The sequence below is a fragment of the Gallus gallus genome, chromosome 3 (genome assembly GCF_016699485.2).
Source record: "Gallus gallus isolate bGalGal1 chromosome 3, bGalGal1.mat.broiler.GRCg7b, whole genome shotgun sequence".
Classification (NCBI taxonomy): Eukaryota; Metazoa; Chordata; class Aves; order Galliformes; family Phasianidae; genus Gallus; species Gallus gallus.
Genome location: NC_052534.1, coordinates 103,996,617 through 104,020,777, shown reverse-complemented (window position 1 = coordinate 104,020,777; position 24,161 = coordinate 103,996,617). Strand labels below are relative to the sequence as shown.

Genomic DNA, 24,161 nt, shown 5'->3' with positions numbered 1-24,161 from the left:
GTAGGACAAGGGGGAACAGTTTTAAACTGAGACAGGGGAGGTTTAGGTTGGATATTAGGAGGAAGTTTTTCACCCAGCAGGTGGTGACGCACTGAACAGGTTGCCCAAGGAGGCTGTGGATGCCCCATCCCTGGAGGCATTCAAGGCCAGGCTGGATGTGGCTCTGGGCAGCCTGGTCTGCTGGTTGGCGACCCTGCACATAGCAGGGGGGTTGAAATGAGATGATCATTGTGGTCCTTTTCAACCCAGGCCATTCTGTGATTCTATGATTCTTACCGTATGTCTGCACAGTGAGACATCTTACTGTGCCCTGTACAGGAACTGGGCATTGAGTCAAGGAGGGGAGCACGGCTTTCCAGGGGAGCAGTTCAACAACAGAGGTTTAATATCACCGTGCATACACATTCAATTTTTTTCCCCCTTAACTTTTCCTATACTTAACACAAAAATGGTCTTTTGAGGAAAAAGGATTTGCTTAGACTGCACTTTTCTGACTGTTTACAGCCACTTAAGAAAAAAAAAGATCCTTCTAAGGGAATTTTCAGTCCACAGGGATAATGACTGGGGAGACCTGGGTGTGCAGCTCTGCAGCACATCTGCTCTTTACCGTAATTTTTCTTCCATTTAAAAAGCAACAGCAATGGTTTGAGTGTGCCATTTGTTGCCATGACAAACAATCACTGACTCAAAGTATAGGAATGGGAAATGGTGGCGGTGGTTACTTTGTCGTTCCTGTTGCCACAGAGTACTTCAGAACAGTTGATCTTTTCAGCACAGGTTGCCTTGCTGCTGCATTTTCTTCATGTATTATATACTCATATATCTTTAATGTGAAGTAAGAGCAATGTTATCAATTATTTATTACACAGCTGACACCATGCAATGAAGACACAACAGACAACTACTCAATAATGCATTATCGTGCACTATATGTCAGCGCTGCGTGCAACTACAAGACAGTATGACTGAGCCTTGCACTTAGCTTGACTTCACAGCCAAGCAAAGTTGCATGCAATTGTCTAGCTCACTCTACTGAAAGGCATCATTCTGTCCTAATGGCTTTATGGATTTGCATATTTTTAAAAGAGAAAAGTAGACTTACCCTCAAGGCAGCTATAAGGTTCAATAACCATATTCTACATGAATTGTAAGGAGACCAAAACAATTCCTCTGGTACCCTGTTGCTTTAACGCAGACATTTCATTTTAGGCTCTGATTCTGTTACTGTTATAGAATTGAGTTGTAAAATATACATGCTCTGCAGCATAAGGCAAATTTCATTTGAATAGGCATAGCAGAATCAGGCCAGTCTGGCTATGCTAATGACTGAGACAGTAGATGTCTAAAGCAGTGTTTTGGAAAGAACATGTTACTACAGAAATCCTTGGCCCCTCCTGCATCTCTGCCGCTTAGCACCACATCCTTCAAAACAGGCTCTGGAGGGACAGGGACTGTTCCTGGCCAGGCTAGGTCTTTGTGTCACTGCTCTCTGGCACCAGCCAAGAAGCACAAAGAGCAAATCAAGAGCATGACTGGAATATGAAGATGTTTTTCCACTCAAACACACAAAGTAGAACTTGGTAAAAAAAAAAAATTATGGCCATCTAGTGTACCAGGACAGTAAAATTAACAAAGTGGAATCATAGAATCACAGAATCATAGAATCATTAAGGTAGGAAAATACCTCCACGATCATCTAGTCCAACCATCCGCCTACCACCAACACTGCCCACCGAACCATGTCCCTCAGTACCACATCTACACGTTCCCTGAACACCTCCAAGGATGGTGACTCCACTGCCTCCCTGGGCAGCCTGTTCCAACATCTGACCACTTTTTTGGAGAAGAATTTTTTCCTAACATCCAGCCTGAATCTCCCCTGGCACAACTTGAGGCCATTCCCTCTAGTCCTATCACTAGATAGGAGAAGTATCACTAGAACAGGAGAAGTTTACCTCCTCTTAGTTTGGTTTCATTTGCAGTCTCACCCCACGACACAGTGCTCATCTGTACTTCTTCTCCCCTTAATTTTTGTTTGATTGCCCATGAGGTAGTTGAGTTTGTTTGATTTTTTAGCCTGCAGCGGATATCTGAATGTGCAGGTGACCTTGCAGTGGGAAGCTGCATGCTCAGTAGGAGGTTAAACCTCACTGACATACCTGAACACAACAGCCACCTATCTCTCATTGTAACGCAAAGGAACAGCCCAAGCTAGATCACCAAAGCTTCTATGTACAGGTCTCAATGCAAGGAACATGTGAAAAACTCCAAAGAAAGCAAAAAGGCATCACCAGACATTAATTGGGAAAGCTCTGAACACAGTTCTGAGATCACACGAGGGAAGGATTTTGGGTCAGGTGCTTGCTGAATGAAGCTGGGAACAAATGACCACTTTCCCTATGGGGTTAATTCCTCCCTTGGGACCACTTTGCCAACTATTCCAGCACAGACCACTAACAACACTCCATCAGGAGTGGCTTTCATGGCCCACTGTTCCCAGACTGGACATCCTTTGATTTTCAACTATCTAGACTTCCAGCATGTGCCTCTATTTCATTCTGAGTAAAATCAGCTCAGAAATCCTAATTTATCAGTGCAATGCTGATAAACACTGAGAATTCTGATTTTTGGGTGGTCCTGTATGGAGCTAGGAGTTGGACCATTGGTCCATGTAGGTACCTTCCAACTAGGGATATCCTGTGATTCTGGGTTTCCTTGGCTAGAAGTAGTAACATCCTAGTAACATATCTACCCATCTCTGGCAGGGCATGGGATTAAGAGGCTGTGCACACCCTGAAACAGCAAATCTGAACATAAAGAAGTATATTCGTAATGTTTTACCACCTAACACCAAGACACTGGCCTTTGGGGCCTCTGGAATTGGAATATAACACTTCTCCCCAGCTCCCTTGAGAATGAACACACTTTCTTTCCTACAGGCCCCTGTTTACAAGGTTCTTTGTCACATTTAACTTTTCTCACACATGGCATGGCTGTATCTCATTCACAGAGGAGTTTTCTGCTGAAATTTATCTTGAAAAACACACTAAGCACTTAACATCTTGTGAAGGGCTTAGCAACTAGTGTGCTCTTAAATAAGAAGGGGAAAAAACATGCAAACGGGAGAAAACAGTTTACTGAAGTGGGTGCTGACTAAGCCATGTAAGAAGGGATGGCCAATATGCCAAGATTATATATACTCTAAATAAGTCAGAGGCAGACAGTGCAGCTCTATCCCCATCTCATGTGTACACAAAACAGACACAATGCCAAAGTCAAATGGTTTTTACCCGGGGCATGCGATTTTTTGATCCAGACTGGCCAGACATTTCTGTAATGCGTCTCATTTTAGAGGTGTGGTGTGACATTCCTAGCTGGCATTATGTAATGGCCCGTCCCTTCACAAGTGTTCAGAGAACTCCTGAGGAATTGTCTCCTGACCGTGATTCCACGTGGGAAAATGAGACATGACTTCACTGGCACCAATTTGATAACAGGGCCCAATGGGGCTCACTACAACAGGGGCATTTTGCAGGGTGGTCGGGTGAAACACACAGGTGTTTCACTCAGCAAACAAACACCCTGGTCAAGAGTAGGCAAGGACAGCTATCTACATGCTGCTTGTTCTCTACTGGTGTGGACAGATCGTGGATTTAGGTAGTCAAAGGCAGCTGGTGTGGATTCCACCCAAAATGACTCAATCACAGTCAAAATAAGTGAGAAAATGCAGTCTGAACCCAAACTGGTTTTGCTTTGCACACCAAACTCCATTCCATGGATTCTGATGCCCACAGTCCATTAGACTCAGTGACTGCAGATCTACCTAAAGTCTCTTACTACTGTACAGTAACATATATGCGTACTGCATAGTAACATATATAGTAAATATGCTGTATAAATATTAGGAGACAGAAGTCACTTCTAGTCTCCAAGTGAACACAGAAAAGGATTTATTAACAAGTTATGTTATATATATATACAAGTCAGGCACTGGAATGGGCTGCCCATAGAGGTGGTGGAGTCACCGACCCTGGTGGTGTTCAAAGAGTGTTTGGATGTTGTGTTGAGGGACATGGTTTAGCGAGAACCATTGGTGATGGGCGAATGGTTGGACTGGATGATCCTGCGGGTCTTTTCCAACCTTAGCGATTCTATGATTCCATGTATTTGGTGACCCGCATTATGTTGTCAGAGTGCAGCCTACAATTAAGCTCAGATAAAAACAGCATTTTGGCAAACAGCCTTTATCATTTGCTGCAGCACTCCAGTGAAGAACATCCCATTCAGACACTGTTATTTTTTCTAGACTTTCTTGTCGAAAGGTTTATGAGCAACACTCATCAAAGGAACAGAGCTGTCTATAGAAGCATAGTTTGCCCTTCTCACTAATATGTACCTGCTTTCACAAAAATCGTATTTTTATAGTACTGTTTTCAGTGCAAACAGTTTTGTGGGCTCCATAACCCACAGACCACAGCAGAGTCACAAATATGCCTCTGGTTGTAAACTCTGACAGTGTTCTGCAAGAACATTAGCCATGAAATTCTTCTTTTGCCACATCTGTTTCCTGATTTTGTTCATCCTTCCCATTGCTGCTGATCCTCATTGGCGCTATGTTGGCACAGTTGCCCTGATGTTAATGAAAGTACAGCAATATATGTAGCAGGTTAAGACCTGGATCACATTAATTTAAAACTAAGTTGAATGATGCACTTGGAACTGCTCTCCAGAGCAGAATCCTGCATGAAAACAGAGTGGTGTTGATTTGTGATCAGCACAAAAAGCTCTAAGTCAAAAAGAATAGGTTCAACCACTGGGCAGCTACATAAGTATAACTTAGATTGATTTTATTCCCTGTGAAATGATGACTGTGGTTTCCCAAAGGTCAGGCAGTCACTGGCATATCCAAGAATAATATTATTAATTAATATACTTTGCCTTAGGAATCTTGAAAGGCTTCATTCAGTAAGCCTTTAAAATATCTTCAGAGCTGCAGTGGAAAGGAGCTATTAACAGCACATTATAAATAGGTCTTTTCCATCTCTAAGTTTTGATCCCTATGATCTTACAAACAAACCATGGAAAAAGTGACAGCTGCTATCTTGACAGATGGGTCTCAGGCATTGCTCCACTGGACATTAGACAGTCGTCTCTCTGTAGAACAATAAGAATTTCTAAGTGTCTGTATCTATTTTCATCTACTTGACAAGCCACTCAAGTCTTGGGCTAGTGAAGGGAAGGAGCGAGGAGAACACAAAATAAATGTCTTTGGGGGAACATCTCAGAATAAGGTGAGAATCAGACATGTATCGCCTATTTGTGAGTCCCCCCTAGAGTTTAACAGAAATGACAGACAAATAACCAGAAGGTTGTTATAGAGGCAGTGGAGACAAACATACACTTGTAGGTGAGACATAGAAAGCCTGTGCACTGAGTGCTTACAGTCATCCAGTATGGCAAGACAGGTACAAGGGAGTGCCTAAACTTTCTGCTCTTCATAGCATTTAGCATCATCATCTAATTTGGAGGTGGAGCTTTGAATCCAATTTTAAGGACAAATATGAGAAGGGTTCATTCATTTTAATGGGTGGTTGGTAGAAAGCATATATCTGCCCGCCTTTTCCACATTAAGCACTTACCAAGAGCCCCACAAATACAACTCCACCTCAGGTCTGAATACAAACTCACATTCTTCACCTTCTCTGATGGTATTCTCATCATCAGACAATCAGCCACTCAACAGGGTCACTCTCTGCGCCTTCACTTGAACCCATACAGTGGCGGGGCACAAAGAATGATGAAGTCAGGAGAAGAGTAAGGAAGTCATGAGTAGGAAGGTATGAGGGAAATGCAAAGACCTGGATCCTTGCTGCCAGGACTTGTTAGATTGACTGTAGCAATCTTGTGTAGAGTCCGTCCTTGCACTGTTTACCTAAAGTTCTTGACTTCAGTAGGAGTGTGACAACGGACTGCACAGGCTATAATACTTTTCCAAAAAGCATTTTCATGCTTAGGAATGCTGCAAACAAAAGACACTGTAAATTAAAACAGGTTAGATGGCACGAATAAAAATAGTAGACAGTCCATAGACACAAATAACAACAGCAAACCCCGGCAAAAATGCCTCAACAGCACAAGAGTGGAAAGCAAGACAAACAAGTTGAGAGAGTACCTAACTGTGAAGTGTTACATAAACAAATATATTATCACACCAACAATGGTTTCAGACTCCACTGTGAAACATGCAATATTATCATCTGTAAAAGCAAAAACAGAGCTGCTAATTATATAGCATAACTCACAGCAATTGTTATAGACCAAACAGCTTTCTGTCACAAGCCATGCCATCTTTCATCATCTTAGTAAACAGAACTGAAAAAATAGCACCCTATATGAGTAACTTACTATATGAAGTACGTAAATATCTGTTCCTAGCAATCCAGTAGCCAAAATACACACATCATGACCACAGTCATAAATGGTGTTTTTCTACAGTAAAATAAGGGGTTGTCTCGTTCAATTTTATGCAAAACTCTAAAGAAAATACAATTCAGGCTTGAATGGAATGAAAAAGTGAAATACTATGCTTTCAAAAATGAAAAAAGTGCCTTCTGTTTATCTGAAATGCTTCCTTCCACTGAGAATACACTGTTTTACTTTCAGATTACTCTTAAGAACTATTTAAATTCAACTTCTATGAGGTCTGGGGAGCTCTTGAACAATATCTCCTTTCCAGTTATTTAACATGACATACTGTGTAGCCACATCCAATCTACAAGATACCAGAGCTCTTACAGGAGAGGAAGTGCAGCTCTTGGAGTGGGTCCAGAGGAGGGCCACTAAGATGATCAGAGGGCTGGAGCACCTCTCCTATGAAGAAAGGTTGAGGGAACTGGACTTCTTTAGCTTGGAGAAGAGAAGGCTCCAGGGAGACCTCATTGTGGCCTTCCAGTACTACAGATGGGAGCGTATAAACAGGAGGGGGAATGGCTGTTTACAAGGGTGGACAGTGATAGGACAAGGGGGAATGGTTTTAAACTGAGACAGGGGAGGTTTAGGTTGGATATGAGGAGGAAGTTTTTCACCCAGAGGGTGGTGATGCACTGAACAGGTTGCCCAAGGAGGCTGTGGATGCCCCATCCCTGGAGGCATTCAAGGCCAGGCTGGATGTGGCTCTGGGCAGTCTGGGCTGCTGGTTGGCGACCCTGCACATAGCAGGGGGTTGAAACCAGATGTCATTGTGGTCCTTTTCAACCTGGGCCATTCTATGATTCTATGAAAGTTAAAGTTCATAAGGAGCGTGCTGAATCCATAACAACATTATGGAACATAGCCAACTCACAGGTTGGATATCAGGAAAAGGTTCTTCACCAAGAGGGTGGTTGGACCCTAAACAGCCTCCTCAGGACAGTGGTCACAGCTCCAAGTTTGCCAGAGTTCAAGAAGCATCTGGACAGTGCTGTCAGGCAGACGGTCTGATTTTTGGGTAGTCCTGTGTGGAGCCAGGAGTTGGACTCAATGATCCTCATGGGTCCCTTCCAACTTGGGATATTCTCTGACTCTATTATATCATAGCAAAGCTCCATTACTTTACGCTACTGTTCCCATTTCCTGCTTTGCAGAGCAAAGAAAAAGGTTTGTAGGAGTTAATCTGTCGGAAAATAACCGCGGGAGACGAGTCTCAAGCTATCATGATCAACAGGTCTCATTTATTAGGCACATTGGTATTGTATTTATACAGTAGGTAATGAGCTTATACATATTGCAAAAGCATAGCTCAGGATTGGCGGATTATGCATTACTTCATCTTGACCTTTGTGGTTAGCCTTGTGGTTACTGTTTCTTCATTGCTGTAGATATGCATCCTGTATTCCATCTACCCGAGTAGCCGTCCTTGCCTCTAGTTACATACTTTCTTTTATTGTTTCACGAGTGGCATTCCATCGTGGCCCTTGTCACGTAGCCACTCTGTGTACAGGTTCTCCACACTTCCCCCGTTTTCTTTCTGGGCAACAAAACCGGCAAAGCTACTGGAGATCAGTCTGGCAATCATTCCCTGCAGACATTGAAGAATACAGGGTAGCAGAAGCAATGCTAACAAAACAATGCTAATGATTATTGAGGCGTACTCGACGAGGTTTCGCAGCCAGGGCCCAAGGCCCAACCCTTTGAGCCATGCATCAAAACCGAGGTCCCGCTCCTCTCGCAGCTGACTAGTCAAGGCACGTAATGTGGCCAGTTGCTTAACCACAACCGGGTTGTTCGTAGTCCATGTAAGTGGCAGCGGGAAAGTCCAAGCAATGGCCGTTATCCTAAAGGGTGTTCATTGGTAAGGACAAGGCCTAATTGAGCCAACACGTCTCTACCTATAAGGCAGGATACTGTGGGCGGAAGCAGGGCTAGTGAAAACACAGCTGTGGCTCTTCGGCCGTCTATTTCTACCGCGAGCATGGGAGTCCGGCTTGCTAACGTCACTCCTCCAACCCCGGTCACTGTGGTAGTGGACGATTGAAGTGGCCATTCCGACGGCCATTCTCCTGGGGTAATGATCGATGTATCTGCGCCCGTGTCCAATAATCCTGTCAGAATAATGCTCTGATTTCGGTAGTACAATGTGCATGGTTTCTTTGGGCGATCTGACAGGTCAATAGTGAGCAGAGTTAGTCCCCCAGTCGAACCGAATCCTTTTTGCTCTCTCGGTTCCTGCTTTAGGGGTATCATCCCTTTCGTTAGTTGCGGCAGCGGAACTAGCTGAGCTATCTGTTGCCCCTTGTTAATCCTTATTGGCGGGTAAGGGGTATGCACCATAACCATAATTTCTCCTTGGTAGTCCGCATCTATGACCCCGGGCAAGACAAATAGTCCTAACATGCTGGCTGATGATCTTCCGAGCAGCAGCCCTCCCACCGCTTGTCCATTTATCATAACAGGGCCAAACAGTCCGGTAGCAATTCGGTGGGGTTGATTAGATAAGATGGTAATGTCTATTGAGGCTGCCACGTCCAGGCCGAGGCTCCCGCTTGTGGCAGGCTGGGGTTGTTGCTGCCGGGGGCGTTCGATGTTGCAGCTGCTACTTGTGTCTGGGCGCGGCTGCTGTTCGCGCTGCTCCTCGCGTTTCCCGACTTTCGGCGGCAAGCGTTGGCGTTGTGGGTGTTCGATTGACACTTGCCGCACCAGACCCCATCTGCTTGGCATTCACGGCGGATGTGTCCGACATTCCCACAGCGAAAGCACTTCATGCGGGGGTTGCCGCGCGGGTGAGGGCCAGTGAAAGCTGCAGCTTGGAGGGGCGCAAGGGCTGCCAACACCTGAGATTGAGCTGACCTCGACTGTTCCTGAAATGCCCTAGCCTGTTCTCGCAACCCATCTCCAATTTTTTGCAGGGCATTCACTAGGAAAGCCTGGGTCCCCGAGGGGACCGTAGCGGCCTTTTCCAGTAGCTCCGGGATCGACCAATCCCCAGGCAGGGTATTGACAAGGGACCGAGTATTCGAGTTCCCATTCTGAAGCACACACTGCTTAAGCAATGCCCCCTGCATGTACTCTGGTACGCTAGCCTTTTTAATCGCATCCATAACCTTATCCACAAAATCACCCAACGGCTCTTCCCGCCCCTGTCGTATCCCCATGTAAATAGGTGTACCTCCAGGAGCCTTTATCTTGTCCATAGCCCGTCTGGCTACAGCCATTATTTCTCGGGAAACATCAGGTCCCGAAATTGCCTGTGCCTCTATCCGAGTCCATGCCCCGAGACCCATCAACTGTTCTATTGTTATGCCTGCCAGAGGGTCTCCCGGACCCCTCTGCGCTGCTGCCGATATTGCAGCTTCCTGCTGCCAGTGTGCGTTAAACAATATTAGTTGATGGGGGGTGTAAATTAATCTAGCTATGCCTCTAATATCGGCCGGGAGTAGTATATGCGCACTGAATAAATATTCCATCATCTGTCTAGCCGGCTCACTGGTTACCCCATATGTCCCCACTGTAGCCCGTAGTTGGGACAGCATTTTCCAATCTAAAGTTCGAATTTCTCCTTGTAACCCGCCCTGCTGCGTGGGAGTATAGACAACTGGGAACGCAAGATTTTCAGTCACTGCCTGCACAAGCTCATTATCTCCGTCCTCCATCCCATGTTTTGCTAATGTGGTCCACAACTCCCGTCTCTCCCTGGCTATAGCCTCCGCAAGGTCAGACTCGGCACCGGGAACCGACCCGGAACCATCTAATGCTGATGGCCCTAAAACCCGACGCGGGGGTGCCTCCACAGGCTCTGCGGTTGACTGAGCCTGCACTCCATTTGCGGATGCGGGGGGAGCAGCGGGTAGCATAACCATGCGAAAGGAGGGGGGGTTTGGAGTGTTATCCCAGATCAACCCATAATCTTTGTTCTTTTCTTGAGCTGCCTGCGCTCCCTGCGCAGCCCTCTTCTCCGCCTGACCCATCAACAACTCGTTATGCACTGCCTTCCACAACTTGCTCATCCTTTTTGCTACCTTGTCATCTTCCAACACCAACTCCCAAAGCTTATCCCCATACCGTCGCCACTCATCTAGCGTGTGCACTAAGTGAGGGTTAGCGAAAAACCCGTGTGATACTGCATGACTCAGCAGGGCAGGGAGCTCCTTCTCTAAGTCTACCCCCCGGAATTGCCTCTTTCTCAGAAAGGCAGTGAATAAATCATATGCTGCTTGCCTGTCCATCCTTACCTACGTCAGCGCTGTTGCAGCCCCCCAAGCTTCGGCAGCACGTATCGGTTGAGCCCACCGCTGTGGTCGCCCAAGGCGCGGAGTCCAATATTTCACTCTTTCGCCGTCCGTCTAGCTGCGGGACCCGAACCCAACGCAGTCTCCGTTCGTGGCAGCCAAAGTTCCCCGGTCTGTATCACGTCGGGGTCGCCATTTGTCGGAAAATAACCGCGGGAGACGAGTCTCAAGCTATCATGATCAACAGGTCTCATTTATTAGGCACATTGGTATTGTATTTATACAGTAGGTAATGAGCTTATACATATTGCAAAAGCATAGCTCAGGATTGGCGGATTATGCATTACTTCATCTTGACCTTTGTGGTTAGCCTTGTGGTTACTGTTTCTTCATTGCTGTAGATATGCATCCTGTATTCCATCTACCCGAGTAGCCGTCCTTGCCTCTAGTTACATACTTTCTTTTATTGTTTCACGAGTGGCATTCCATCGTGGCCCTTGTCAGGTAGCCACTCTGTGTACAGGTTCTCCACATTAATCTATCTTAGTTTTGTGTATCATTTCAGTGCTTAAAGACAGATCTGCAGATTTACTGGCTGCCTGCACAGGCAGCTGGGAGTCATCCAGCTCATAGGAACAGTGATCGCGCAGACTACCCAGTCTTTGGAAGTCATTTATCAGAACTCTTAAGTATTTTGTGTTAGTGAAGAGTTGCCAGGAAAGAAAGGAAATAAAATGGATAAAACCAATGAACTTAAGTAATCTGATTTTTAAACAATTATAAAACTACTGCTGATTTGACCCCAAACCGGCACAGGAAAAACAGGCTTATTCTTAGTGGGTTTTTTTTCCTTTCAAGAAAGAAGGTAAGAGAATTTAAATTTCCTGGTATATGTAATCCATGTTCTGTAACACAGCCAAACATCTACGGGCTTCTGCCTGCTCACCTGTCCAGAGATCCAAGGATACAGCTGGGCACACTTAAGCCATGACTCTCTTTTAACAGGAATGAACCACATGAAAGCATGCTCCGCATCCTGTGGGCTCAGGCAGTATCCTAGAGACACTGCGCACCATATACTTACACTCTTGTAAGTGTCCACCTCGCACAAGAAACATCACTGTGTAGTAAAACCACCATTTTCACCCAATCCACCTGCTGCTTCTGGAATCACTGCATTGCTTTCACCTTAATAATCTACCCAGAAGACAATACACCAATGAGAACCATGCGTATTTCTTCAGTGTTTGCACACTCTGCCACTGCAAGTCAAAGCATCCTCTGCCTTGCTTGTGTAGTGCGTGCCCCAGTATTTAACTTCTCTCAGTAGAACTCTACTTGTCCCTGCAGAGCTCTACTTTTTCACTCATTTCTCATGGCCTTCTTAGAGAGGTGGTCACATGCTTCCAAGATCAATATGGTTGCTATTTAGGAGCCAATTCTCCAGGCAAAATCTACATCTAAATTTTTGCACAGCTTGCAAATGAAACAGCAAACCCCCCTGAGAGCTGTACTTAGCACAGAGGCAGCTTCCTGAATGTAAACAGCCTCTTCTGCAAAAATCACAACTCTTGACTCTGTAGATTACCACACCAGACTCCTGCACAGCAAATCTGAAATTAATGTTTTGCTGACGAATCTCAGAAACATGGCTTTCATCGGGGCTTTCTGGGGTTTAAAAGAAAGTAGTGTCAAACGCTTTATAAACCAGCTTTGTTTGGACTGCAACACTGCGTTAAGCAGTTGCTCCATTTTTGGAGCAAGGACCACAGCCGACAATGTTGTGCATAATGTAGGCACCGCGCATCCTGCAAGAAGCCAGAAAACGAGCAGTGTCCAGTTGCATCTATTTGAATGAAACTGCTCTGCAGGACCACAACACTGAAGTATTGGTGCAGTGCAGACTGCCATGTTGAGCTGCTGCAATACCATGCCTTGTTTTGGGGCCTACTGTCAGATGGCATAATCTTGTAGCAAGTTCTTCAGTGGCACAACCTGTGCTGCTCTCCCAGGATACTGTTGGTCAGGAATTGAACGATCCCATTTTTGTTTTTAAGACTTGCTATGGCAAGTGAGACTAGAAGAATGAGAAGGGAGAGGAAATTATAGGATTATATCAGCAAGGAAGATCACCAATGGCCCTAGGAAAGGCAGGGATGCACATATTGCTGTAGTGCAGCATAAAGGTGAATCGTAACTATCTATCTCCAATAAGCACATGAGCAGTATCAACTCTTCAGAACTGCTGCATGTGCAGATACATACAGTTGTATTAGCTTGAGCTCTGTGCCAGGTTCTTTATCAAATAATCTAACAGTGGCTGTAGATGAAGCCCTAGCATTAAAAATCAACAGAAAGCTCTTGCTTGTGATGCTGCAAGGATGATGGCTGTTCCGAATGCTGTGCTACAAATGCTGCACAGGCTAAAAGCAGGACATCAGGCTGTCATGTAACACAGACTGCAGGTCCAGGCTGTCTGTCTGAATGGACGTGTCTTGGCCTCCATGTCAAGTTTGAATTTCAGAGATGTGCTATGCATGTTCAAATTGAATAGCAAACATCCTCTGGGTGAGATCCAACTCAGCTCTGTAAGAGTCAGCTCTGTGCTGACTCTTGATGTTGCCTAATAAAGAGGGGAGACCAATTCAAACTACAGATTTTTGTCATTTTTTTTTTCAGATGAACTAATGCTTTACACAGCCCTAAAAACTATATGGATTTTTGCACATGATAAGAAGTTTGCAGAGAGCCTCCCCAGCTATGTTTTTACTCTGAGGCAGACAGCTTTGTTCCAGTGGCCAGCAGAACACCATACCTGGCCCAGAATGTGTTCAGCAGTCCATAGAACCCCATTAGATAAGTGCTCTGCAGTGCTACCAGACTAAGGGCAACAGGCAGTGTCTCAGTTTGGCTGCTTCCACAAATCACCATCACCTGCAGTTTTAGGGTGATAGGATTTTCTAATCATTGCTCATTCAGAGCAACTTCAAGATCCCTCTTGCTCTGCTAAAGTGTTAAAGAATGCAAAGCAGGATTGTTACCCTTTTATCTGCTTCAGAAGCCTTCATGGAGATTAGGAAGTGTTGCTCTGATCTCTTCCAGTTCTATGTCACCTTGCTATCTGGACACAAAAGGGCAGATTTTAAGCTGGGGTAAATCAGCTGAACCCTGGGAAGGTCAAAAGAGCACGGCAATCTGCCCCAGCCAAGGAGGAATTCTGAGTGAGCCATTCCAGAGATAGGAGTTTCCAGATACAGGTATTTTCCCACCACACAAGTTCCTATAACCATTTTCAACTCTCCTGAACAGAATTTCCTCAGCTTTCCAGATTTGGTATTTAAATTTCTTGCTGTTCTTTTTCTCCTTACTTGCTGTATTTAAAGATTTGCCTCCCTGGAAGCTAGAAAATTAACATGTTCCAATCCTTGCACCATCCACTTTCTCTAACAGGCAGCCACATTATTCTGTTGGACTCAGGACTCATAAACCTTGATAGCGCCATAAAAGACAGAGTGAGATTGTGCATCCATAACTACTTCTTAACAGACAGCACACCTGGATCCAAACTCTTTCTTCATCTGTCCTTGAGTCAAGTGCCTTCTGAAGGGGAAGGAAAGAGAAAAGATTTAACCTCTCTCAGTATCCTTCCATAAACACATTCGAAGGAGAAGAGTTCAGCAGAGAGATCTGTGGTTTGTGAAGGAAAAAAACCAATTCTCTTTCAGCACTTGTCACTGCAAAAGCAGCACATCTGGTTCTGGATGGTCACATCACCAGGAGCTGCAAGGAGAAAGGAGGACTTTGTGCAAAACTCCCCATCACAGCCATGAGGTGAGTGTGCTGGCTGAGCACAGAATAAAGTGAATGCTTCCATATCTCAAGGACTCTGTTGGCTTATTTGATTTTATTTCATAGAATCATAGTCTCACTAAAATTGGAAAACGCCTCTATGATCATTACTCCAACTGTTCACCCATCCCCACCATGCCCACTAACCCATGTCCCTTTAATTCACCCAAATTGACAGCAAACTGCAGCTACGTTGACTTTGGTTGGTTTTGCTGCATTGCTGTGCCTTTGCTAAAAATAGGCAAATCAAACCAGAGCTCCCTACTCAAGTTTGACCCTATATTAATAGAAATATATATGACCCTGAGACGCTCCCACGTCAATCCGAGTAAGAGCGATCTCCTGACTCATTCAAATTGCTCTTCTCATTCTGGGGAGCGTGCAAATAACAGTGGTGTAAATGTCGTGACAGGGGCAGTAAGAGATACTTGTATCAACACCTTCGTTTTTGGAAATGCGGTGTGCCTGCTGCAGATAGCTGCAGCAAGATAAGAAAATCCAACCGCGGCTTGCATAGAGAGACAGCCATCCTTCCCTGGGAGTGGGGAAAGTGCCAAGGAACAAATTGGATGGTGTGAACAAAAGGAAGAAAAACCCTTCCATCACTCTGTTTACTCGTGCTGGCACACGCTATGAAATGAGCACGCCTTGGGGGAGTGCCAGCCCACCCTCAGGAAATGCCGGCCTATCTTCAAGAGAGCCATCATTTACTACTGAAAAAAATCCAGAACGAGCAGGGGCAGCAAGAGGCTGAGGGTTTAACTTGCGCTGGCCTGAAGCCAAATATGCCGAGGAGAACTTTCTTCTGATGCCTCGGTGCCAACAATAGATCCGGATACCACAAATATTTACAGACCTGAAGTGTCTGGAGACTGAAGGGGGGGAGCAGACCGTGCCTGAAGTGCTTCTAATAATGATTACGGTGGCGGCTTTGCGGCGCTGAGTGTTCCCTGCAGACAGGCCGGGATGACTCAATGGTGCTGCTGCCGGCACAAGATGTCTTTCCACACATACTGTACCGGGCAGCCCTCCCTCTCCCCAGGGGTGTATTAATAGCAGTGGTTCATACTGTACACGCTCCAGTGTAACCATCTCCCTCTGAAGCTAGCAAAGGTGAGGCTGCCTGTGGGCTAAAATGCTTTCAAAATAAACAAGACGATCTTGGAGACCTTGCAGAAGGGGTTGGTTCTTGCAATCCATGCCCTGAATGCTCTCCTTCTCTCTGAGCATCTCTCTGAGGCCACCTCCGTCTGAGCATCTCCCCTCAACACTCAAATGTGGCCTAACATCAAAGAGAAATGAGATACAAGGGGCTGACTTGGCCCCTTACCTTACATACCTTTGAAATAGGCAGTAAATATACTAGATACACATGTCTCTGAGTGCATCCTTTCTTCCTCTCTTCTTTGCTGTTCACCTGTCTGGGAATAACAGTTTGTCTTAATCTGTTTGTGCAGAGTTAAGCACAGTGGAGCTCATGAATGACCTATGATGCCAATATAATCAAATTCTCTTTTGTCTGGATAATTCTTTAAGAAAAAAAAACCAAAACGTGTTCAACTGCAAATACTTCATACTTACAGCGGCTCATTTTTCAAAGACATAAGTTACAGATCTCCTTTATTTTCAAGAATCTAGCATTGATGATTTTTCCCACCTTGATTGTTATGGGCAGTTTGATTGGATTTACCTGAAACAAAAATGTAGAGGTTGATGCTGTAGTGAATGCTAGTATTTTGTAAAGCAAACTAATCCACTCACCACAGTCGAAACTCATCAGTGAGCATGGTGTCAGCAGCTATGATGGTGTTAACAGCTAGTGCAGCTCTGTGTGAGCAGATTCATACAGTAAAATGGTTGAAATAGAGGACTTGGCATCAGTGCTCAATTTGGAGTTACTTACTTGCAACTATTTTTAGTCTAATCTTGGGGACTAAGTACCCATTTGCAGCTGGAGTGTGTTAGATCAGCTCCTGGTGTGCATTTTCCAGTTCAATTTTGTCTGAGAGAAACCCAGTTCATAATCTCCTCAAGGCTTCTCCACTGTGTCTACCAGACTACAGCAAAGTGGAAAAGTGGGGAGCATTATCCTTATCTCACTTGAAACACCATTCTGCTGTACCACTGTTTCATGCTTAGTTACCCTTTCTATGTTACTACTATTCTAAATTACTACAAACTACTGGAGAAATATTTTTTGTGTTTTTGTATTCTTGAGGGAGATTTTACAAGAAAACAATTCTGGAATTGGTACAGTAATGTTTTCTGTTCATCAGAGATGAGTGAAGTTGCCAGTCTTCACCTGCTAACAGTGTGAAACTCCAACATTAGTAGCATAAATACTTTATGTAAATCCATTTGTTATATCATAGCTCCATTTTTCAAAACATTGGTGGACTGGACAAAACCAGCAGTCTCTGTTTTAAGACCTATACAACTATCTCTTGCAGTGTTGCATATACAGAACATGAATAGAATTTAAACCACTGATATACTAAACTCACTGGCTCAAGTTGTGCCAGGGTAAGTTTGGGTTGGATATCAGGAAAGAGTTATTTGCAGAAAGGGTTGTTAAGCACTGGAATAGGCTCCCCAGGGAGGTGGTTGAGTCCATCTCTGAATGTGTTCAAAAACCATTTGGATGTGGTGCTCAGGGACATGATTTAGCGGAGGGTTGTTAGTTAGGGTAGGATGGTCAGGTTGTAGTTGGACTCAATGATCTTTAAGGTCTTTTCCAACCTGAACAATTCTGTGATTCTGTGATTCTCTGTTCCTAGAAATGATGATGCCATCAGAAAAAAAAGTGGGGATGTCTACAGTGTGGGGCTATATCTGAGAGCAGAACTTGGCTTTAATAGCACTTGCCATGAAAGCAAAGGAAGGATCTTTAAAACTGTTGTTATTTGTGATGACAGCTACAAACAGCTGCCTCATTCCTTACTTTCTGAGCACTGATAAATAGATAAATTCACTCAAAAGATCCATCCTGATGTCCCTGCCCTAATATGTATGTCCAAAGCCCAAGAACTGCCTCTGGTTGATGGCAGCAGAATGACAGCAAAAAGGACCTTGAAAAGAATGGTCACATCCTGTAGCTTGGTACAGGGGTTTAAATGCATTATTTTTAACCACTTCAAAAGCAACTTGGCCTCTTCTTCCTACATACCCATTTCCATATCCATTTCTCCTAAAAAAATAAAATCAACAGCATAACCCGCAAACCTCCCAAACTGCAGCAATGCTCACCCTTCCAAAGGCACAGAAATACTCTTACTACATTGGCCTGAGGAGATCCATAATGCAATCACAACCCAGTGTCCTCGTAGATAAAGCAACACTTGCCTTGTGCAGCTCTGACCTTACACTGCAGGCTACCAGCAGGGTGTTCCTTGCAACTGCTCCACAGTGCCCACTAAATTCCTTGCTTTCTCTCCCCTTGGCACCTACATGCAAGAATTTAGGCTGGCACGTCCTGACCATCTGCAGAAGCTAAATCATGCCCTGGACATTCTTGTCATCAGGCTCTCACTACGCCCAACGTAAGAGCAAATAGAAGAAACTATAATTTGCCCTGTGAGGCCAGTAGCAAGCTCTGTGGCTGGCTCTAGAGCCAAGTGGAGATTTGCAAACACTCTGATACGCAGCCTGGACTCTGCTGCACCAATGTAGGCGGTGAGGTCAGGAAACTGCTCTCACACTGTGTGCATGTGCAGCACCACTACTGCCAAGCCACACGTCACTCTGCTCAGTCTCATTCTAAAGCTTTTCATGTGTTTCCTTGCGCTCAGAGCTGTATTTCTGCTCCCTGGTCAGAAGTCTCGAAGCAGGAGCTGACCTGTCTGATCCCAGCTGGGGTCTGAGCCAACATGGATTATCACCAGTGAATTGCTACAGAATCGTAGCTGGGGCGTACAGAGGTCATGGATGTTTCCTCAGCTGAAATGGCTTGCTCCCTCTCTCTCCTTTACAGCAGTGTATCTTCGACCTGACTTTTCAGCTTAGAAAGCCATCTCTGCTCTGAGACCATGGGTATTTCCACATCGCACTCCGGGGTCATCCAAAGGCTGCCCTCTGGATCAGACTTACTCTATATTCAGATGGCAAAGCTACAAGTGCAACCCCCAGTGCAACCTGAGGGACTCTATGTCTGAATCTGTCTGGCAGTTTAATATGCTGCCAGGCACCTTAGTGCACCCGACCGGGCTGTCTGCAGACTGCCTGCAGGGCAAAGCTGTGATCAGAAGCTGTGGCTCACGTAGCCATCCTGCTCCCAGCCCCTCCTGGGCTCCTCAGCTGACATGTAGACACGGCCCCAGGTGTTGTTCAGGAGCTGCAATGTGCTCGTCTCCTGCTCAGTGGATCCTCTCGAGCTGGAGGCTGAACGTGCCACGTCTCCTAAGCCTGTGAATTGCATGCATAGGCATAATAAAGGCCAGTCAAAATCTTGATTAAATAAACTAATAAGTACTTCAAGTTGCAAGCCAAGTGGGAGCAATGTTCATTAAATGTAGCCAGAAATGCTTAATACTCCCGTGTCTCCGTGACTCATAGCATTGAATGCCCATAAAAAGCTGAGAAACGCTGCAATAGAGCAGCACACAACCTTCTTTTCAACACAGATGTATACAGAATGCCACACGTATTAATTAGATTAAAAATCTGGTGTCTACTAGTATGGGAGAACTCAATGCCTGATCTCACACACACTTCCTATCATACAAAAACGCTGGTTGACTATAGAAGTTCCTCTCGATAGTTCTGCAATAATGGTCTGGTGGTTGGTGACCCTGCACATAGCAAGCGGGTTGAAACTAGATGATCTTTGTGGTCCTTTTCAACCCAGTCATTCTATGATTCTATGAAAAATCACATGATATACATTAAGACGCTCATGCCAGAAAACATGACACTAACTACAAATAGCATTGTTTTTTGCATGTAAGCACAGCATAAAATGCAGATATTTGAAGATACTTAGGTTGTCTAAAGAACACAGTGGTCATGCGGCAGGGATTTAAATGCACCGGGGCATTTAATTTACTTGATTCCAACTAAATTATCCTAAAAACAGTTCAGCTCCAAGCATTTTCTTCAGCTTTTGCTGGATATAAAGCATAACTATCACAAACTCATACACTTCCTTAAGAAAGGCCAACAACTTAAGCTGCAATAATGTGTGGAAACCTATATAACATTTATCACTTAACACCCAGTTCTTAAAAATGAGGAAATGGACAGGAAGGAACACTGCAAATCTTATCATGTCTACATCCTAGCAAACACATAATTTTATTATCTCAAATGAAGAACACACTGCATCACAAGAGGCAGCCGTAATTCTGAGCCAATGATATTTAAAAGTACTATTCTTTTCAGTGCCAGTGTACAGATATTAAAAAAAGTACTGGTAAGTGGAAACCATCAGCTAACGAGTGTATTAGTAAGACGTTTATCATTATTTATGCTTGCATTTTGAAAGAGTATTCATAAATACTAATTCTGAGTCAGCTTTGACCTAGCAATGCCCATCGAACAAATGGAGGTCCTCCTTAGCTGAACTTGCTCACAAGGCACATCAGTTATTGTAAATCTAAATTTATTTCTGCCCTTATCAGCCTGCTAGCTCACTATCTCACTATTCATTGACAAAAGAAATGATGAATCATGAACACTGGGGTACAGAGAACCACAGACAATAAATAAAACGACCCTTATTATGTCAGTTGTAAGTAGCATGATGAAACCTTCCATTGGGACCTCTAGGGGTTACTGTAACACAAATAAAGGATGATGACTGCATTGTGTTGAAAATAATGACAAAGATATACTTGAAGAATAAAATTACTGAAGTCGAAACATGGACTGATGAACAGTAAAATCAGGGCTTACCTGTGGGTTCGTGCTTATGATTCTATGATCTCTGTTTGAGAGTTATCATTGCATGACATTATAGACAAGAGACACAAAAATGATTCCACAAGATAGAACTCCTTCCCTATAAGGACAGGCTGAGAGCTGGGGCTGTTCAGCCTGGAAAAGAGAAGGCTGCAGGGAACCCCGAGAGCAGCCTTTCAGTACCTGAAGGGGGGATGGAAGAAGAAAGGGAAGAGGGTCTGTTGTAACAGGACGGGGGGGAATGGCTTCAAACTAAAAGAGAGGAAATTTAGATTGGATATAAGGAAGTTTTTTTACAATAAGAGTGGAGAAGCACAAGCATAGGTTGCCCAGGGAGGTGGTGGATGTCCCTGCAGACAGCCAAGGTCAGGCTGGATGGGGCTCTGAGCACTGATGGAGCTGTGGGTGTCCCTGCTCATTGCAGGCAGTTGGACCTGGTGGCCTTTAAGGGTCCCTTCCAACTCAAACCATTCTACGATTCTGCATTTTATGACTGGACTTTAAGATATTCGCGCTCACCCCAAGCTTGAACTTAGTACTGCAACGGTTCTACACTAAGAAAAGATAGTTTGGGATTAGAGACAAAGAAGAAATTCACTTTTGGTACTGTTTATTCTGCAGGCCTACACTGCAGAAGACGTGCAGGCACCCGGCACTTCCACAGGCTTACATGGCCTGCACCTCTCCCACTCAACATTGCCAGCCGCACAACCACGCACCCAATGACATTGTGGCTCCGTTTGTCTCTTCTGCACCTCTCCACAGCCCTGCAGCCCTGTGGCTGCTGTTATTTTTACCACACACAGACGTCCTTGAGGTACATAAGCTGTGAAAGCTGTTTGCCAACGCAGGGTTTTCTGGTAACGCGATATGGCCTGCGGCACACGGGAGCCCTGGGCTGGGCACGCAGTGACGCACAGGGCAGGACTGAAGGCAGGACAATGCCTCAGCAGGCTAAAATTAGCTCCCGAAAACAGCAGAAGTGTTAGAATTGGTAATGCAGGGTTTTCCAGCAAGCTCAGCCAAATGAAGTTTTAGAGGAAAGAAGACATAAAAACCAACCCGAAACTGCAAGCCGGTGGGATGTCAATTAAACGAGACGTGATTGCTGCAAGGGGATTTGTTCAAACGGCTGTAGTTACCCCGAGCAGCATGCTGGCTTGTCAATCTTCTGAACTGCAAATATTTATGTGCATTGCAGATGGTGACACAGAGCCTCCCCTCCCATGGTGGCTGCAGTCTTCTGCTGGGGATCTCTAATGCTCACCAGCTCTTACCAAAGAAATGACCTGGCCACATCTACAGCACAAAGGTTTCTGCCGAGTGATCTCTGCACTGAGGAAGGACCCTGATATTGCATACCCATCTGTTTTAATGCCATTATTTTGGTTTTATGCACATTAAGAGCTATCTAATAAGAATCATATCACCCAAAGTGGGGTAAAAACTTAATTAAGCCCCCGGCTACGTACAGAAAATGGCTTAGAGGGTATCTTAATACTACATCTAGAATCGATTAACCATCTTGTTAATCACTTTTTAATATGCTCCGAGTTCTCCTAAGGGAAGTGACCAATTCTAAGGATGCCCGGTGCAGGCTGGTAACCAGAATACACAGGAATGCCAATGGCTCTAGAGCTATGTACCAGCTCATTTTTCATGATACGGAGCATCCCCCACAAAGTGCTGACTGTCCTCTGCTGCCAGTACATTTCACCGGAGTGTTTTTTCTGACCATTATAAAGCCAAGGAGAAGCTGAAAAAGCAGATAGCATTTATCAACTCTGTTTTGTGGTTTACCTCCATCGCTATACAGAAAAGTACACCAATTCTCTGGAGAAGCAAAAATGAAACACAATAAAGGAAGACTAATTGACTTGATTAAGCCTAGGGAAGCAAATGAGTTCAAGCTCCAATGTTAGTATTATTGGGAAAGTCAGACTAATTGTCAGCCCAGCCCTAAAAGCAATGTATCCAGAACAGTCTGAAACTTTTAGGAATGATCTACATAAGGAAAAGAGCATTAAAAGAGCATGCAACCAATGCTTCCAAAATACATGACAAAACTATCAATTAATGCGCTTATATACTAGAAGCGATCCTTGCAATCTCTTCATCTGGTTTCCTACTTTAGTGTAGGCTGTAGGATTTTCACTAAAGAATACCTGCTTGAACTAGTACTAGAACTATATTTTCGGGTAGTGAACTGACTGCAGTTATTGAATGATGCTCAATTATAAATGCCTTATTTTAAGATGAACTTGTAAAATATCACTTTCCAGCCATGATATATTAATACACCTTGGTGAACTAACAGAACAATTTAGTCATCCTATCACTTTTTTGTTCCCCATGTTCCCTAAAACATCCCTTCACCTCCTCTGAATAAGCTGAGCATTTTATGTTCAGGCAGTTTCCCAACTCTTCCACCACTCCCGTGTCTCTTTCCTGATGTGTGGATTGCAAAACTGAGCCCCCTGTTTTCAAAACAGTCATAGGAGTGTGATGCCCTGAACCTTCTCCCTTTTCCTCATGCTCCTTTTTATGTATGTTCATGGATTGTAGTCAGCTTTTTGGCATAAGAGCTGCTCTGGAGTTTGGGTTCAGTTGATAAACAGCCACCACTCTCCAGGATATTTTCAGTGTTGCTGCTTCTTTGACAAAATCCTCTTATCTACATGTGCAGACTGCATTCTTTATAATGTCCTATGTGTAAGAGCAAAAGGTTTCACAGAAATTCAAATAAATATATTATTTGCTGTGACCATTTTAGGTAGTGATCCCTATTATTGTGTGTCAATGGCCTACTGGATGAGATCCCTTATTTAGGAAATATTTATTTCTGTAGTCTTTTTTGCATCTTCTTCCACTATTACAATGTCATAGTCCATTTTAATACCCAACAGAAAGCCTCCTACTCTAAGAGCCAATGTTACATCCACTGGCATATTTATTTTCTATCTTCTCAATGTCTTACTCAAAGCATTGCCAAGTCTCATGCAGAGCATGACGGAAAACTTTACATCTCTGCAGGTATTGTCTGGTCGTCCATATACCTGTTCCTGGAAAGTCAGATTGACAACAACTGCTATCCATACACCCCAAACCTGCTCTAAGATGTCTCACTCCCTCTTTGGCAAGCAGCAGTAGAAGACCATGTATGAATTGCGTCTTCTCATGGTAAGAAGGCCCCAGGACTCTTCCTTGTATGCACAGGCAGTCATAGAGTCCATTCTTACTCAGCTCAAATGTTTCTCAGCAAACCTGCTGACAACTGACTCCACCAGCAGCTCCTAGGCTGTAAGAACAGAATTTCAGGGTGAGGTGGAGGTCTTTAAATCCTCCACCCTGATAGGACTTGTCACGTCCATTCTGCTGCTGTTCTTTGATCAGGAACAAGTGGTGGATCCTCCTCAGTGATAGGTTTATGCAAGTCGTGTTCAGAAGCATCCTCGGCTTAGTGACATTGATTTATTTTCTGATAAGAAGCTAATTATAAAGCTCTAAATTTGAAGTCTCTCAGTAGAAGGGCAGCACCATGTCCTCCAAAAAAAGCAATGTATGCAGTATTAATAAACACATTAGTAGCAGTAATTCTGTCCCAGATGTTGCGTCACGTCCTTAGCCCAGCTCACATTGCAGCCCCCAAAGCAATCTGTGTGCACAGAAAAGAGCAGTGCAAAGGCACAAGAAATGGCTCTGGCCAGCCCAGTT

At 44.5% G+C, this 24,161-nt stretch overlaps 1 protein-coding gene across 3 annotated transcripts in view; it reads right to left on the bottom strand.

The window, feature by feature from the left end:
• FKBP1B (FK506 binding protein 1B) overlaps nucleotides 1-24,161 on the bottom strand; it is a 50,488-nt gene that overhangs the window by 8,868 nt on the left and 17,459 nt on the right. Inside the window, exons 3-4 of one of the 3 annotated variants that reach the window (XM_046938408.1) lie at nucleotides 16,134-16,242; nucleotides 15,892-15,973 (exon numbers count right to left, since the gene is read on the bottom strand). The exons of 1 other annotated variant lie outside the window; for it this stretch is intronic. In XM_046938408.1, coding sequence (XP_046794364.1) covers nucleotides 15,892-15,940 — 49 coding nt within the window. In that variant the 5' untranslated portion in view covers nucleotides 15,941-15,973; nucleotides 16,134-16,242. The remainder of the gene's footprint in view (nucleotides 1-15,891; nucleotides 15,974-16,133; nucleotides 16,243-24,161) is intronic. One more of the 3 variants, XM_046938409.1, reaches the window with a different exon arrangement.